This window comes from Pavona decussata, unplaced genomic scaffold (genome assembly GCF_977016875.1).
Source record: "Pavona decussata unplaced genomic scaffold, jaPavDecu1.1 SCAFFOLD_170, whole genome shotgun sequence".
NCBI classification, from domain to species: domain Eukaryota; kingdom Metazoa; phylum Cnidaria; class Anthozoa; order Scleractinia; family Agariciidae; genus Pavona; species Pavona decussata.
This window is the reverse complement of record NW_028145581.1, coordinates 1,052,501-1,070,000: the sequence shown is the minus strand read 5'-3', so window position 1 is coordinate 1,070,000 and position 17,500 is coordinate 1,052,501. Positions and strand designations below refer to the sequence as shown.

General features: G+C 38.0%; 3 protein-coding genes across 3 annotated transcripts in view; 1 reads left to right on the top strand and 2 right to left on the bottom strand.

The window, feature by feature from the left end:
* LOC146464034 (uncharacterized) overlaps positions 1-1,263 on the bottom strand; it is a 2,946-nt gene extending 1,683 nt beyond the window's left edge. Inside the window, exon 1 of the mRNA XM_085083799.1 lies at positions 1-1,263. This exon is cut by the window's left edge and continues 1,683 nt beyond it. Coding sequence (XP_084939925.1) covers positions 1-846 — 846 coding nt within the window. The 5' untranslated portion in view covers positions 847-1,263.
* Positions 1,264-1,807: 544 nt separating this feature from the next.
* On the top strand, positions 1,808-6,428 carry LOC146464033 (protein SPO16 homolog). The gene is made up of 6 exons (XM_085083828.1): positions 1,808-1,970; positions 2,063-2,192; positions 2,287-2,388; positions 2,489-2,567; positions 3,287-3,404; positions 5,072-6,428. Exons 1-6 carry the CDS (start codon positions 1,868-1,870, stop codon positions 5,212-5,214), a joined length of 675 nt encoding a protein of 224 aa, XP_084939954.1. The 5' UTR covers positions 1,808-1,867; the 3' UTR covers positions 5,215-6,428.
* LOC146464032 (uncharacterized) overlaps positions 5,185-17,500 on the bottom strand; it is a 13,155-nt gene continuing 839 nt past the window's right edge. Inside the window, exons 3-9 of the mRNA XM_085083827.1 lie at positions 16,202-16,287; positions 15,886-15,958; positions 13,184-13,679; positions 10,947-11,597; positions 9,224-9,453; positions 8,289-8,411; positions 5,185-8,030 (exon numbers count right to left, since the gene is read on the bottom strand). Of these exons, the coding sequence (XP_084939953.1) occupies positions 8,013-8,030; positions 8,289-8,411; positions 9,224-9,453; positions 10,947-11,597; positions 13,184-13,679; positions 15,886-15,958; positions 16,202-16,287 (1,677 nt within the window). The 3' untranslated portion in view covers positions 5,185-8,012. The remainder of the gene's footprint in view (positions 8,031-8,288; positions 8,412-9,223; positions 9,454-10,946; positions 11,598-13,183; positions 13,680-15,885; positions 15,959-16,201; positions 16,288-17,500) is intronic.

Sequence of the window (17,500 nt, the reverse complement as noted above, 5' to 3'; positions counted from 1 at the left end):
CTTCTTAATTTCTGTTGTAGAGCCCGCTCCACTGGCATCATCTGCAAACCAGCATTGCTTCACACTGGACGCTACTTGTAGGCTTGTAATTAGGGGCTGAATGCTCAAGGCATACAGACCCATAGCAAGGGGATCACCCTGTGTTGTTCCTTCTGCTGACACGATCTCTTTACCGCCAGTGATAAATAGCCGAGCTGGCTGTCTGTAGGTATTAATGGCGTAGGCTGCGATTACAGGGCATAGAACGCGGATGTTATGCAGTGCAGCTGCTCTGTTAAGGGCGTTGAATGCGTTAGAAGCATCAATGAGAAGTACAGCATCCGTGTCATCTGCTTCAAATACAGCATGCATAGCGTGTATTGCCGCTTCGCTTCCAGATTTTTGTCCGGCACACAGCTGAAGTGAGCCGCTAGCCTCGACAACATCCTTTTTGGCGACCATCATTACGCACTTTCCACAGATTCTCCTAATTACCTCTCCGACTCCTATAGGTCTGACAGCGCCTTCGCCTTTATCCAGTGGAATCAGGCGGCTAGCCACCAGGGGCTCTATGGTCGTAGGGTCGATGTATTGTGTACATAGAGTCCTTATCATGGTTGCGATTGCCTCACATAGCCTCAAAGATGACTGTTTAAAGGACTTACAGGCGAGGATTCTTCTGAAACCATTTGCGTCAACCCCAGAGGGGCCTCCTGCTCCCTTTGTTCTCAAAGCAGCCTGCCTGACCATCTCACCATTAATTTCTAAGTACACCGATTCCGGAAACTCATCGTCGATCGGCCCGAAGAGTAACGAGCCTAGTTTTGCTGGTTGTGGAATGGGATGTTTCTGTTTTAGCTGCGTCATGACCTCGTCTGTTAGCGCTAGCACACCACCGCTGGTCGTTTCATTCAGGAAGCGCAGCGCTGAGTTGATTTGGCCTTCGAGCACAAGCTTGGCAAAAACCTTAGATCTATCGGGCGGGTCAGATGCCTTGAGTTTCCCGATACGATCTTGAATAATTCTACCTTCGCGTAGTAGCTTGTTGATTTCACCTTGTCTCCAATGCGTAAGGCGCTTAGACAAGACCTCTTGGTGATCTTTTGCCTTGGACTTCGCGTTTGGTTTTTGAAGCCCTAAAGCAAGGAGCACAAAGGCTGCTTTGAGGCATATGTGCTGATTGTCGGAGCCGCTATTCCAGTTATTAATGTGGAATGTTATTTGATCAATAAAGTCTCTTCCTACTTTCCCATATGGCACAAGAAATACGTTCTTTCTCCACGTTGCAATAATAATAATAATAATAATAATAATAATAATAATAATAATGATCGTTTATTAAACCTTTTTGCAGCATAAACTGAATTACAAAGCGGGTCATTAATTACATACAAATATCTCGGAATTATGGCACATAAATATAACTGTTAATGTTAAGACATATCACATTTCGCTATTTTAAACGAGATTCTGGTATTTGATGGTGCAAAAATTTGCAAATCTGTTAGTTCTTGCGGAGGCAGCCACAAAAACAGATTCTCCTGTTTTAAGGAGAATCGATATGTTCTAAGGAGAATGGATATGGTTAAGTAAAATAAATACTTTTTTAACCATCCAAAAAAGCTAAAGTTCCCCCCCCCCCCCCAGTCCCTCCTTCTAAGCGGTCCCTCCATTGTTTACCAGCAGGGCGCTGGAAATTAACAGTAAAGGTTGCAGACTAGGCTTGTCGTTTACTTTCGCAAGGTAGTATGATACATGAATCGTGTAGGTCGAACTTCGCTTTCTGACCTTCGGGGATTCCTCGCCTTCTTCAACGAGACACGACGATGTGCCGAAAAAAGTCCACTGGGCGAGCGAGACTGGGACAGGTGCTAAGCTGACAGCCAACATGGCGGATAGTACTTCTCCTCCCAGCTGGCCGGTCATACTCAACAAATCTTTAGAAGAAAGCGACATTCACAGACTGCTGGGGCAAAACCATAAAGTCAGAGGTAATTGAAATCCCCAAAAAATGTTCCTAGCTTGCTTCCTTTGGATTTAAAGCAAATATGGACAAATATATATTTCTTCTGTATCACATCAGTCACGGATACAACAGGCGAAGGAGTGATCATTTTCCCTCTCTCCTCTGTTGCGTTTATGGTCGTTGCGCTGGACAAGGTATTGAAAGCTAACCCGGAACAAATTACAATAAGCCCAGATATCGTAGAAAGGTAAGACGCCGAAATGAATGAATAAAATGCTGAGGAATAAATCCGCCTTTGTAGTAACTGTAAATATTAAATCGATTGTTCTCTTTTTTAATAGGATACAAAGACTGAATCAGTTGCACCGACGAGCTTATGTTATTCTTGTGGCGGCTTTAATGGGACCTAACGAAATGCAAGCATTAACAGCGCTGCAAAGCAGGTAAAGCGTACGTTAAGTTGAGAAAACAAAATGATGATTGGACTTAAACAAAGAGGTAAAGAAATTGTCAAATGAAAGGTTTGTTGTCATTTCTTTTTAGGTTCCTGGGAAGAAAGGCAAGCTTTATTCCCGCCCACAGTGCTAGGGAGTGTGTTGATTGTATGATAACTATTGCTAAGGTAAAGGCTGAGTACAAGTATACATAGCAACAATAACTTATATTTTACTGATATCATAACAAATAATGCAAGTTTATTCTACGATACAAGCACATTAAGCGATTAACGCTCATCCAAAAACTTAACCGAGGTTTCATCTGTATCATCTAAAATTTTTTCAAAAGTCAATTTTTTGAGTCATCCTCGGAAACCCAGGGGCAGCTAGTCGGGAGGAAGGGATTTTCATATAGGCTAAAGTTTACAACAAAATCTATTGCTCGTGAAAATCCCTTCATCCTAACCTAGTTGCCCCTGGGTCTCCAAATAAGTTAAAGGCAAAACGAACGATTAAGTCTAACAACAACAACAACAACAACAACAACTTTATTTGTACCCAAAGAATTATGTTACAAAAAATTAGAGGAAAAAAAAGAGTACATGGCTGTCCAGAATAAGCATAATGGGCTAATTAGAAGCTGGACAACCATCCTTAGTGATTACATCAATTTTTACTAATTCAAACGAAGGGACAAAATTCTTTTGAAAACCCTTAAAATTCTGAAAAAATTAAACTTGAGTGAAAGTTCATGTTAACCCAGGATTAGCTTAATTGGGTTTTGAACACCAAGGAGTAAATCCCTGGGTTGTCTGGTTTCCAAGCTGCAAGTTCCCCCAAGGTGTGGTGGCCTTCAAGTCATCTGCAGAAATGTATAATGATGCATTGTTATCATTGTTATAAGGTTACTTGTAAACCAACGGCAGGGTTGATTCAAGAAAGAATGAAGAAGCTGCAAGATTCAACTGTCAGTGACAATGTTGTTCTTCGCATTCTTGCCAATATAGGACTTGGTAATCATGGTATCCTTGTAGCTCAAGTATTACTATATATTAAGCTAGGGTTTAAACTTCTTCATTCATTCTAAGATTGTAATTTCTTACCTTCTCAGGGTACAGGGGCATATAATCAAGGGAAAAGGGGGGGGGGTATATATATGTTACCCTCTAAAGCTATTTGCACTCGAACTAGCATTAATTGAATCATCATCCCCTTTTTAAGTTTTCTTGTAAATAGGCTAGCCTCGGCTTATTATATGTGCAATATATTATTTTTTTAGTGTATAAGTTTTATATTCATGAAAGGAGAGTAGCCCTAGAATGAGAATTAAGTTTCTCCCTGCTACTATCCTGTCATCTTTCAGCTTTTTTTTCTTTCTTTCATTGTATAGATGGTCAAAGAATTATTAAACTTAAAACTCAAAGTTAGCTGTCCCTGAGGCAAAATGGTTATCATGACTTCCCTCAGCTGAGAAGTAACACATGTAGATCAACCATTTCTACAGTTCATTTCAATACTGTGACTCAGAGATGCCTTTTTCAAGTATATTGTTAGGCTAGATGAAAAAGATGGTCTTTAGTGTTGAATGAGAAAGGGTTTCTTATTACACTTCTTCAACTGAGATGAGTTGCTTAACCAAGGGAGTATCAGTAATGGTGTATACAGTGGCAATGTCCGTTGATTTCAATCATAAATGATAGACATCCACCTACTATGCATAACCTGCTTAGTTGCTTATGAGTGCAATTGCTGAGAGATTCAACTGTATTCTATGCTTGGTGCCTCAAATAGGAATTCATTCAAGAATTTTGGAGCACAACCAGAAAACTTAAAAATGGAGACTGAGTGTGTAGAATGGCGTAGAAACCCAAAATTTTACAAGGGTTGAGTATGAAGATTGGCCAGTGTAGCAGGCATTCTTGGGGAGGGGGAGGGAGGAGTGAGAAAACTTGTTTAAAGGGGAGGGGGGTACTTTTTCTCGCTCTCCCTGCTCCTCCCCTATTTCATCTATTATGCAGGCTACATGAAGATACAATAATTAAAATCTGCAAGACCACAGCAACAAACCGATGAGTGGTGCTGGATCTGTTGTAGGCCTGGATCAGTTAATTATTTCAAATACAAAATACTGACGGCAGACTGATCCTAATGGCCGAGGTGGTAAACTTGATAGAAATAAACAGCAAAGGCTAGAATAACTGAATAACTTTTCTTTTTTGTTCCGCCCCTGAGCAAGGTTTGTATTGCAAACCCAAATATGGGGCAAAAAAATTCTTTTAAAAATATGTTTCAGTTATTCTAGCCTTTGTTGTTTATTTCTATCAAGTTCGTCACCCCCACCATTATGATCAGTCTGCCATCAGTATTTTGTACATGAAGATAGACTGGAATTTTTAGAGGAGTTGGAACTGGTTCAAATCAAAAAAAATGTCAGTGGGGGTTGTATGGATATTTTCTTAAACAACACTTTCCTGTAAAAAGGCAAGTGTCAGACCGAATGTTTCCTGTTACAGGCATAGGGACAGATCAAACATTTGAGTTAAGGATAAGGTGGGGCGGGGTGAACTTCAAAAGTCTATGTATGGCCGTGGGGTGGGTCAGCTACCCTCTTTGGCAGCACTTAAACCCCCTTTGCCATCATAATCATTTCACATGCATGGAATGAGTATTTTTCTTAACCCTGGTAAAGAATGCTTGGTACTACAGGATGGTCTAAAGACTGTATCCAGGGTGTCGCAGGCTACTGTGGAAGAACTTCTGGACTGCAGTCTGGATCACCATACAGCACAGAAAGTTATCAACTTCTTTGATAAAGACTGCATACATATTTAATGACTTCAAGTCTTTACTGCCTTTTCTTATTTTTATTTCAATTTCAGTGAAATCTCCAAGTGTTTAATATTTATCAGAAACAAACAGGATTTTGGAAGTAATATAATTATATCAAGCACAAGGAAGAGTGTTTCATCCGATTTCCAAACACCAAAAAGTACATTTGAAAAACGAGGCATGGCTGAGTTTTGTTTACTGAGTTTGAGGTGTTTGGAAAGCAGATGCAACAATCTTTTCAAGCGTTTCATATAGCTTCTCAAACCATTAATGTTTTTTGGAGAAATTTAAAGCAAACATTCACCAAATTTCATGATATTTAAGATCACTTTTTCAAATCTCCTTCACGGTAGTGATTTCATTTGTGTCATCTTCACACATTATTAACGAGTTTGAGAAGTACACTTGCCATATTGGCTTTTTCAGTGTCCTAGATGGTTCGAAATTAGCAACCTATCTATCATTATTATTCAACAAATTGTAACACTGCCCAAATATGGTCATGGTGTACTCAATATTCATTGACTGTACGCAACAGATATCCTGCAATATACATCATTTCATGTGTTGGGGAGAAAATGGCAAAATATAGATTGTTTCCAGATTTTCTGCAATAAGACTGTGCTTTGTTATCAATGTGTTGAATAATAAAACAATAGTCCTGCTCAATCTTGCGGAATATCCCGATTTTAGCCAACTTGACCTATGGCCTTGTTCGCTTAGTATGAGGCGATACTCCTCATGATTTCGCAGGATTATTGTTAAATATCTGTTATGTAATAGGCAGCTAGCATAAAGGATCACATGACCTCATTTTCCTTGAAGTTAAAGCTGCAGTGCTGATTAGGATGTAATGTTTCAAATGAAATAAAAGGATCTGCATTTTGAAAATTTGCATTGCTTTGGAAATATTTGTTATTTTATATCTGGTCAAATCTCCAGAATGGATTTCTTTTAAATGCATGAATAACTAATTTACAATCTTATTACTCACAAAAACATTGAGCATGATGGACAAGCATTAATTTTAGTAAGACAACAGTAAGTTGAAGTTTTGGCTGCCATGTTAGAGGGCAAAAGTCATGCCCTCTAAAATGGTAGCCATACAGATCCTTGTAATTTCATGAAAACTCAGTGTTCCTTAATATCTCTCCCTTTGATGAATTTTCTTTTAAATTTGGGATTTGTGGATTTCCAATAAATTTTGATGCACTCTTTCTGTTCTGCTATCATTATTTAAACGCATTGCTTTTGCAGGCATTAGTCATGTGACCTCTTTAGGCAAGGGACCTATTCCACATTGAGTACGTAAATTCATGCAAATGAAAAATTTTTCCAAGTTGCTTTGAACCTCATTATGAAGGCGAGGCTTCATGTATAGATTTTATTATGAAAATTAATTTCATTCATACGCTTGCAAACAAAACTGATTCTCACACAAAAAGCTTTGCAACATTGTCAAATGTAACAAGCCAAACAGTGCACAAAACACTCTTGTAAAAAGGACTGAAAAATAATATTCTTTTCTGTTTCTTGCCCATACTTACATGTTAAGTTTGCAAGATGTTTTTTTGGCTAGTTATCATTCTCTATTCGTTGCATTTGCCGGCGGGGAAAAGTTTATGTTTGCATATATTTGCATCCTTTTCTTCATTTAGTTGTTCATTTACATAAATTGAAATAAAGCACAGAAAGAAAGACCACTTTCAAGTGGTCTATTTTAAAAAATAGATTTCAATAAAATTGAGAAACTGAAAAGGCATATTTCCTGTTTTTTTTTTTTCCTTCCCTTAAAGTCTTGAATCAGAGTTGATAAAGACGAAAATGTTTGGTTATAAATTGGTATTTGAAAATTATGAATGTGTAAAGATCATAGTCAGGTCAAGAATTTTCTATACCCTTATTACCCACAGGTGCCCATAAATAATCACAGAAAAATGACTGAATACATTGATGTATACTTTAAAAATGTATGTAAGATTCAAATGGATAGACTTTAACATGTTGACATGAAAGACGTGTGTCAAGTTGGCCTTGGAAGCCACACTATTAAAAAGTCCTTCAAGCAAGGAAACCACTTCCCTTCCCAGAAACAATGTTTTTCTTTTTCTTTTTTCAGTGCTACTTTTGTAGCACCCAAGTTACTTTTATTAACAACTCTAAGTTGATGGTAAAATTATGTGTTTCCCAAATTTTCCACTGTCAAGGACAGTACCTACTAATACAGAAGTACTTTTGTGCAGTTTATAACTAGGTGGAAAAAGAAGATCTTTGCAAGGGATATTGGAATCCTCCCCCCCCCCCCCCAAAAAAAAAAAAAAAAACATTCTAAAAAGCTGTAAAATACAAATCAATGTATAGCATTTTTCCCAAATATTTGAAGCTTTACTATTTCTGAAAATGCATGGTTTCCCCAATTTTCTTTTTGGATAACAAGAGTACTTGCTAAGTTCCATTTTCTCCGCATAGTTTTAAACCCCACAAAAACATCTGTGTATTAGTAGGCACCCTTAGGAAACCCGAGTATCTCGTGATGAGCAGAACGTATGCGCAGTAACAAAAGTAGGCACCGTCCTTAAACTGTCAATTTTTGAATGGCAGTTTCCTTGGAAACTAAACCCTCACTTCTTTTTGCCTTGAAAGTTGTCCCACAACCATCTTGGCTAACCCTTGCAGCCAAACCACTTGTTCATCCACAAGAAAATATCAACAGTCTTGTTTACAAGTCTAGAATACTGTTGGATGAAGCTGAAGTGCACAGTGCACAGAGTATTTGTTGTTTACGGTACTCCCCATCAATATTACGTCTTCTGTGAATTCTGCAAGAAACAATTACACTTATTAAATTATCACAGATCAATGCACATACAAATGGACAAATGAGAAATGTCTAGGACCAGAGGACCAGAGCCAGAGATTTTGTTATGACCGGTAGTTACACTTAGAGGTGAGTGATTGAAATTTAATGCAGCATTCTTTTTGAAAACAGTTTGCTCTCTCCCAATAGGGGTCTTTTAAAGACTGTTACTGAACAGTAACCAACAAATGACATAAACATTGAGGAAATGAAAACTTACCTTTCTTCGTCTAAAGTAATAGAAGATGAAGTTGACAATAAATGGCCAGAGAATGAGGAACATCAGGGGTTTTGTTGGAATAAAGGCTTTCCACCAAGGCTCCACAGATCTGGGTGTCGCATCCTAGTGATTATAAAGAAAGCAGTTTATGTACAGATTAGTTGACCTTCAAATTTCAAAACTTTGTACAACTGTAAAGAAAGAATGTAGAGAACACCTCCTGTGCCCAGTTCTTTGAAGGGCAATTGAGCTAATCCAGGTTTTAGGTGAGCTTTCACATCATCTGAGCTTTAAAATAGTGAAGATATAGTTCCATCAAGCCTGAGAATTCATCAGACAATTGTATGGAGCCAGGCAAACCTTCCCCAAAAATTTCCATACAAACATCTGTAAAATTTCCTGAATTTATGGGTATTTTAAGGACGATGCCTACTAATGCAGAAGTATTTTTGCATGGTTTAGGACTACGTGGGAAAAGCAGATTTTAGACTCTATGGGCTATAGGAATCCAAAAGGAAAATTGGGAGTACCCACGCATTTTTCAGAGATAATTAAGCAACAATAATCCAAAAAAGCAGTAAAATACAAAGCAATGTAATGGCATTTTTTTACAGGTATTTCCACAATGAAGCTTTATTATCTCTGAAAAATGCAGGGTTACCCCCAATTTTCTTTTTGGATAACAAGAGCACTTGCTAAGTTCTGCTTTCTCCGCATAGTTTTAAACTGTGCAAAAATATCCCTGTATTTGTAGGCAATTCACCCATAGAAAACCCGACTATCTCGAGATGCACAGAACGTATGTGCAGTAATAAAAGTGTCAAAAGCGTTTTCATTATGTGGGTCTCGTTAAAATTTTAACTTACTGTGTTAAAGGTCCGGACGTTGTTGATTAAACCCCTCTGAATGAAAGGAGCAAGACAAAAGTGACCCACCTGCCGTGATATTAGTGCCTCCTCCATGGAGCCAAGTCTTCTCAGCACACTTTTCATGTCCTGATGTAGTCTATCAAGTGCTTGCAGGATCCTGTCATTGATTTCATCTCCTGCTGAGTCGTAGTCAGGGCCACTTGTGTGATCACTTGTAAATTCATCTTCGCTGTCGCTATCACCTCTCCGTCTGTGTCCTCGGGGAAGTCGGCTTGCCCCACTCACACTATTAGAACCTAAGGTATCAATGATGAAAGTGAAGGATGTCAACAAACCTGACGACAAATCAAGCCATCAAAGCTTCACTCTACTTTCCATAACCTGAAGCAACAAGGACTACTACTAGTTATATTACCCTTGGATGGGATATTAGTAATCCATCAAAGGTTATATCCCTGCCACCCCACCCCATCACAGAGGTGGCTTGCTCTAGTTCCTGAAATGGTTGTGAAGCAGGGATGGTCCAGTGGTGAGAGCACTCATTGCCAACAAAATCACCAAGGTCCAGATCCTGGACTCAGTGTCACATGCGGGTTGAGTTTGTTGTTGGTTCTCATCCTTGATTCAAAAGGTTTTCTCCAGGTTCCCCGGTTTTCCCTCTCCTTAAAGACCAACTTTTCCAAACAATTTTTTTAATTTGATCCATAAACTTAGGGCCTCTGAGATGATCATGGATGGTGCCTCCTCTCGCCACCTTAGGAGGCTCTGTTCTTTTAAAAGTGCCACTCTCATTAAACAATTGATTTAGAATTTATTTCAACACTGTTTTCGTTTTCAATTTTTCCTACTGGGTTTATTAACCAGGTTAATATTTAGGGTTAACTATGGTGCAGCTGGAGAATTGTGATGTCAAGGATTTGTTTTAAAGGGGATTTAACGGAAGATTTTTATGGAAGATTTTATGGAAGAAGTTTATATGTCGATTACATGTAAACTAAAATTTTACGTGCTAGACATGTACAATACTTGGTTTTCACGTGACGTCACCAAATTCTAGAATTCAAAACTGGGAGGCCTACAAAATTTTTACTTTCATTCAAGGAAAGATTACCTACAAATATATCTGTTCACAATTTCTTAGCTCGATGTCGTGCTTCCTATTGAAAATAGAACAGTTTCAATTTCCAAGTTTCCATCGTGCGTGACATCAGGAGGACGGCCGTGACAGAGCTTTTCCATATCTAAAAAATGACTCTTCGGGCGATTTTCAGCATTCTAAACAATTTAAGTTTGAGGAGAAATATTAATCTAAACATTCGAAAATTCACAAGGGCAAACAAACCTCTTTTCTGGCAAAAGTGAACTCCAGATGTTTTTTCCTATTTCCGGCCGCCATGTTTGTGTCCCTCAGAGGGACACAAACATGGCATCTCCATACTAAGCTCTATAAATTTATGTGGAACATTTTGTCAAATAACTCGAGTACGGAATGCCGCACAGACCTGACACTTGGACAGATGCCTTATTTATTTATCCTCTATGCCATGTCAATTTCTTGACGTCATTCATGGAATGGTTTCGATTTTTTTTTTTCAATGGCGTGACAGTGAAAACCGAGAATACAATCTTCTTTCAAATTATTAACACTGCTCCTTTTCCTTGGCAACTGCTAATTTTTTACTAACTGACTAAAATACTTACATAACACACTGACCATAACATGCTCTAATGCGCTTTACATCAAAAAGACGTAAAAACCCAACCAGGGTAAATGATCAAAAATGCTTACCTTCTTTATTCCTTGTTCCCTGTGTTTGCCGTGTGCGACTCACATTACTCCGCCCCGGTGGCTGTTGAGAGGCATCCCCGCCACCACATTCCCTGACAGGGTGATGTGACTTGAGGATTCCAGAAGGCCTTTGGCTGTCATCATCAATAGGTGTAAATGAATCATCTTCCAATGCAGCTACACTAGCATCACTACCATGCCCATTCTCGAGGACTGGATTTACTTCTAAAATGGACTCCTCACTGACAACAGCCTCAGATTGGCTCAATTTAACTACAGAAGATCTGTCACAATCACTGCTCTCTATTGCAAAAGTCACATGCTTGGCATACGGAGTACTGGTCAATAACTGTGAAGTTTTCAACTCACTTTCCGAGTCGGAATTTTCTGACTCTGATAGTGTTGAGTTTGTGGCACGTTCTGGCGAACTGTTAGAATTATTACTATTCTGTGCTGAATCAACGCCCTGTAGTGTGTCTTCCAGGTTAAGTTCCAGCCCTTCATGGTGATTCCCATTTTGCAATTCTTGTAGATGCTCTGGGTCGAAAGTGTCACAAAACTCATCCTCTTCGCTCTCATCACTGGTTAAAACCACACCATTCTTTCCATTAGATATGGGTAAATCTGGGCTATTTGGTCTTAAAGGAGGAACTGCAATCAGAACAAAGATATCAGGAATATAGTCGAACCTGTATTAAGCGGCATCGTATTTTAAGCGGTCACCCTCTATTAAGCTTTCAGTTGTCAAAGTCCCGAAAATTACTTCCCTTAATTACTGTAATCCTGACCTGCATTAAACGGTCACCTCTATTAAGCGGCCACGGTCACCCAAAACTAAGTCCGAACGAGCTGATTTCTATTGTCTTGACCTGTTTTAAACGGTAACTTTGTAAAAGGAAACCACTTAAATATGGTAACAAATAGCATGCCAGGCAATTGAGTTTCTAATGAGCTGCACAATCGTGGCGTAAACGTTTTACTAGTCTGTTTCAATACCATGCGCTCCTTTGTCGTACCATTTTATTGCCGAACTTTCTTAACCAAGTAAGTGATGTATTCTGTACAACCTGTATTAAGCGGTCACTTAGCCATTCCCCGAGGGTGACCGCTTAATACAGGTTCGACTGTAATTATTTTGAAAATCAGAAGGCACTGCATTGTTGAAATGCACTGCACATATACGACAAATTCATTTTTTTCATGCGAAAGAAATGTGACGTTATATTCTGAGCCTGGTAAATAAATGGTTGCTGTATTTTTTTTCAGTCAGTGTCACAGGTGTACTTGGAAAAAGAAAATTTGAGTTCTCCCAACAGGAGTTCAACCTAGATGACCTTCTGATTACTAGTTCAGATGCCCCATCACTGAGCTATAGCCATAGGAGACTTGAGGGAGCTATCCTGCAATACAGTACCGCTCAAAAGTAAGTTACCAGCTCCTCTTGTTTCTCGCGAGACAAGAGTCACGTCTCTCGATACAAGATTCTCAAACTCTATAAATTCAGCTTGCTGCGTGACAAGGGCATCTTGCTGTATCAACAACACTGACATTCAACTTGATATTCTTGCCAAACTCTCGCGAAAGAGTCAAGTCTTAGTAATTATTACAGTTTTTTAGCCTCTCGTGAGACAACTGTCTCATCTCTTGATACGAGACTCTCGTCCGTTGAGACAAGACTCTGGTCTCTTCAGACGCGACTCTCGTCTTTCGAGACGAGAATCGCGTCTGGTGAGAGGGTGGTAACTTACTTTTGAGCGGTACTGTAGATTATAGTCACCGCATGCATCCTGTAGACTACTAGCATCTGAATGGCAATGTAAGGTATATTTAAAAGAAATGCAAAGCATCTGAACTTAAGTAATCAGGAGGTCATAGGTTTGACTTCTGTTGGGAGAACTCAGGGTTTTTTTTTTCTAAGTATGCCTGTGTCACTAACTAAAAACAAATAAAACACATCTGTCAAACTTTTTCAGATTCTGAGACTTCCCATGATGATTCTGAATAACATTTCATAAAACAAAAAAGTGTTGATGTCCTCGTGATGCCACTGTCAAGTTCAACTATTAATTAGAGCTGTTAGAAATTGCATGCACATATTAAGTAACTGATGCAGCCTACTGATGATAAGGCTGAGAAATTCTCCTTTTCCAGTGCTGTAAGAAACATTTGGAAAACAGTGCAGAGAATCTGCATCTTGATATTCAAAATTAAAGGATTAAAAAAAAAAGCCTGCAAACCTTCTGATATTTCATTTTGAAATCCACTGTCATCGTCCTTTTCCATCTTGTTGGAGCCCTTTAATTCATCCGGAGAGATAATAAGCACCGGATTTACTCCATGCGAAAACTGCAAACCATTCAAATCATAAGCTCCTTTGTCTCCTTTGTTTCTGAGGTCCAAACTGTCCCGATGTGGAAATCCTTTCAAATAATGCAAACTGTCTCGATGTGGGAATCCATTCATATTTGCAGGCAATTCCTCATCTGCTCCGTTCTTGTCAAGCATTTCAATGTGACCATTTGGTATGCTGTTCTTGTGCTGTGGTACGTGATGCTCATTAGACGTTATAAGGTCTTCTTTGATCTCAAGGTTTTGTGGCGCTTGCTCATCTTTAAAGACTTTAAGAATTGCTGGAAGTTGTTCGTCTTGGCCTTCGTACACTTCTTTGTAAAAGGATTTGAGAACTTCAGAGAATTCTGCTGCTTCATCTGCATCAGGCAAGTTTTGCATTACCTACAGACAAGTGTAAAACAGAGAACAAATGAGCATGGTTTTAGATGTCAGTGTCACTAACCCAGAACTCTAACTACCTTATTATAAGAAATTAAAGCTTGTGTTAATTAAGGTCTTTAAAACAAATGCAACTTAAATTAATGCGAATTGAAGGAAAAATTGCTTCCCAATAAAAATTAACGCGAAAAAGGTGCTAAAATTTCAAAATGAGGGAAATTTACGCGACTTACACAAAGAAAAAGAATTTGTTGAGACAACAGGAAAAAAGTTACCGTATTTTAACACTAAGTGTAAAAATCCGAAATGCAAACAATGTTCGTGGAATTGTCCCTAAACATAGGGGTTAAGCAAAGGAATCTAACCAATTTGAACGTTCTTCACATGCAGTCTCCATGATACCAGCAGATTCCACCCTGATAAAACAATTACAGTTGAACCTCTCCACAACAGCCACCTTGGGGACAGAAGAAAGTGGCCGTTGTGTAGAGGTGGCCATTATGGGGAGGTAGGGGTGTAATATGACACCTTTTTTTTCGGAAAGTACAACATGTTTATTGTGCCAAGTTCATGCTTACTGTAGCCTATAATGGCAATCCAATATATTATATATTATATATTATATATTATATATTATATATTATATATTATATATTATATATTATATATTATATATTAAATAATATATTATATATATATATATATGTATATAAAATACACAATAAAACGTAAATAATATTTTGAATCAAAATGTTAACAAGACGAAACGAACAAGGTTCGCAACATTCGCTATATTATTGTAGACAATTTATGCTTACTGCAGCATTTAAATGAAACACAATCAAAATACGTAAATCGTTAAAATGGATACAGAAACGTAATGTTCCGAAGATATACGTCGATTACTGCAACAGTTAATATTAAGGTGTTTTTTACAAAAAAGAACTGTACTGGCCGTTGTCGAGAGGTTGTTTTGGCAGTTGGGGACGCACTTTAGTGGCCGTTGCCGTTGTAGAGAGGTGGCCGTTGTAGAGAGGTTTAAACAAGAGCTTATGTATGGACTGTCCGCCGGCACAAAAAAAATGTGGCCGTTGTACAGAGGTGGCCGTTGTGGAGAGGTAGCCGTTAGTGGAGGTTCGACTGTAATGCTTTTTTCCTTTCTGAAGTGTATTGAGAATTTGGGGCGAAAGTTATGGAAATTAAGGTTGTAGAAATTAACACACCACTTAATTAATGATGCAGAAATTAACGTTAACAAAAATTAACGCAACTGCACTGAACTCAAATTTTTAAAATTCACATTAATTTCATGAACCGTTAATTTCCTATAATAAGGTAATCGTGACCTGAACATAGACAACAAAATCAACAATCAGAATTTGAAGCAAATGCATGTAAATGTCACGCTAACTCCAACCAGAAAAATGCATGGTTGAGTGATTCAGTGACAATTTATAAATTATAATTTTTATTGTTACCACAACCAATAAATTATTGTGAAGGGTACAAATGAATGTTATGCCATTCAAATCATACCCAGAGGTCAGGGGTTGGATTCTTGCCGAGAATCGAAGAGTTTTTTATCTGCCTCGTGCAATCTCCAATTTCCTTACTAGAGCCAATACTTTGTAATAGTGGGAAATTCATGGCTTCACTTTTAATTAGCACTTTAAGCTACACTACAGAGTTAATACTTTGATCCATCAATAAATTATTGGTTTTGCTTTGCCTTTTGATCTAACTGCTCAAGAAAGTCACAATTTTTTAAACCAATCATTCATAGGTTCACATACATACGTATCATTTATATCTGTATCGATATGAACATTAAAATAATGGTTCAGTTTTGTTAAAGTAACCCTACTAGGGCACAGAAACTACAGTATCAATCATTTTTGTCTGCGGATGACTAGGATGGAAACGGATTAGAACTTGAAAAAGTTGGCCAATTTTTTTTAAGTTCCTCCTGTAAATTTTGGCAAAATTGCTAAAAAGTGATTCTACTTTGTTCTTTCCTGGAGAAATCATTTCATACTGTATTTTCCCCCCAATGCTCTAAAAGCGATTTCACGTTAAAGAAGGGGTTCTTTGTCAAAATATATTTGAGCTGTTTTGGCCAATATACAGCAAAATCTCTGTGGCATTGGTCCTAATGTGATGTGAGCTGCAACCGTTTTCCAGGCTAAAAACATAACATATTTCCACTTACCTTCTTCAGTTCAGAGACATAAGACTCCATGGCCTCTTGTCTTGACATTTGACCCAGCCCATGCCACGCCTCCCTTTCATGTGACAAACAAAGATCAAAATTAATCACAAAGTTAAACAAAAAATACTAGATCAAGGACCTGCTTTGAATCATGTCTTCTTTCAACCACAACAAAATGCATAATTTGGTAGGAATTAAGTTTCATGTTGCTGTATGAAGCATCTTAAGCCCTTCTGACATGATTGTAAATTGCTGGTTATTGATTTTCTGGAAGTACAGCTATAAAAATGCTACAGTAAATTCAATAAAATCTAACCACTTTGCTTTCTTCACGACGTCCCAAAACCCAGGCTTTGATTCACAACAGACTCCTTCTTTAGCTTGTTTGTAGAATGCATAAAACTGCAAAAACAAACAATTAAAACAAATTATAAAGAGATTTAGTATTGTGTTTACAGGAAACAGCAAACATGAAATCCCTGTTAAAGTTTTCTTGAAAAGACGAGTACAAAGCTGAGAATAGTGCAAGACAATTCTGGCTGAAAATTCTATAGAAAAAGGGGCCAATGGTTGTCAATTAATTTTAGTTCAGAAATTTAGAACAAATTAGATCCCGCAATAAGGGAAGCAGGGTCACTAACTGCTTTAAAATGTGGACTGTCAAAAGCCATTTTATGATCCTTTTAGTTCTACTTTAAACTTTTGCATATATATTTTTTCATTTCTTGTTTCTATGATTAGGTACCGCCCCCCCTCCCCCCCCCCAGGATTAGGTTTTTATTTGTTCTTGGTAATTTACTAGAGGAGCCTTCTCTGAGGACCTATCACTTTTGTGATGTTGGCATCCTCATGAAAGATTACCCTCATTCAATACAAAGCTACTCAATTTTACTGAGAAGCTGAAAACAGTGAGCGGCAAATGGAGGATAAACATGTTCATGTGGTCATTTCCATCGTTTGTTGTTAATTCTATATCTCTCTTATATATTGAAAATGACCGGGATCTTTACCTTCATTTCAAACATACAATTTCAAAATGAATTACAATATGAAGGCAATGAATACAAAAATATTATATAGGAAGGTTGTCCTACTGAGTTACATGTAGTCTGCAAAAACTTAAATACTTAGAAAACTACAGTGGAACAAACACCTCTGAATTACAGCTACTGCAGTCACATTTCATATCATTGATCAGACCACTTTTAAACAAACAAGAACTTGTCTTAAAACCTCCCGATACAATGTAGTAATACTCCAATTTTTATGCATACCCTGAGGCTTGCTCCTATAACATGGCAAGTTTTCACTATAATGGGTGTATTTTATTCTGTAAATATTTTGAGATGCCATATAACCAGACCCTATGATCACTTTAGTTTTATATTTCTAGAGGGTATGGCAGAAAGTTGTGGGTTCGCAATTCAGCTTTCTTTGAATGGGATACAGGGGAAGGGGTTAAATTGGATAAAGTAATGTCCAGTGACAGCTACCTCGTTACAATGGACACTAATAAATTGCCATGGTACAGAGTTTTGACTACAGTGTGCTAGCTGCCATACATGCATATTATCCCATGCCATGTCCATTTATCATCCTTGTATTAATATTGAAC

What these genes read in the sequence shown, in the direction of transcription:
- LOC146464033 (XM_085083828.1), top strand. Translation starts at nt 1,868, where the DNA reads ATGGCGGATAGTACTTCTCCTCCCAGCTGGCCGGTCATACTCAACAAA. An exon ending in AGCCCAGATATCGTAGAAAG is followed by an intron (nt 2,193 to 2,286) that starts GTAAGACGCCGA and finishes CTTTTTTAATAG; the next exon opens with GATACAAAGACTGAATCAGT. An exon ending in TTAACAGCGCTGCAAAGCAG is followed by an intron (nt 2,389 to 2,488) that starts GTAAAGCGTACG and finishes ATTTCTTTTTAG; the next exon opens with GTTCCTGGGAAGAAAGGCAA.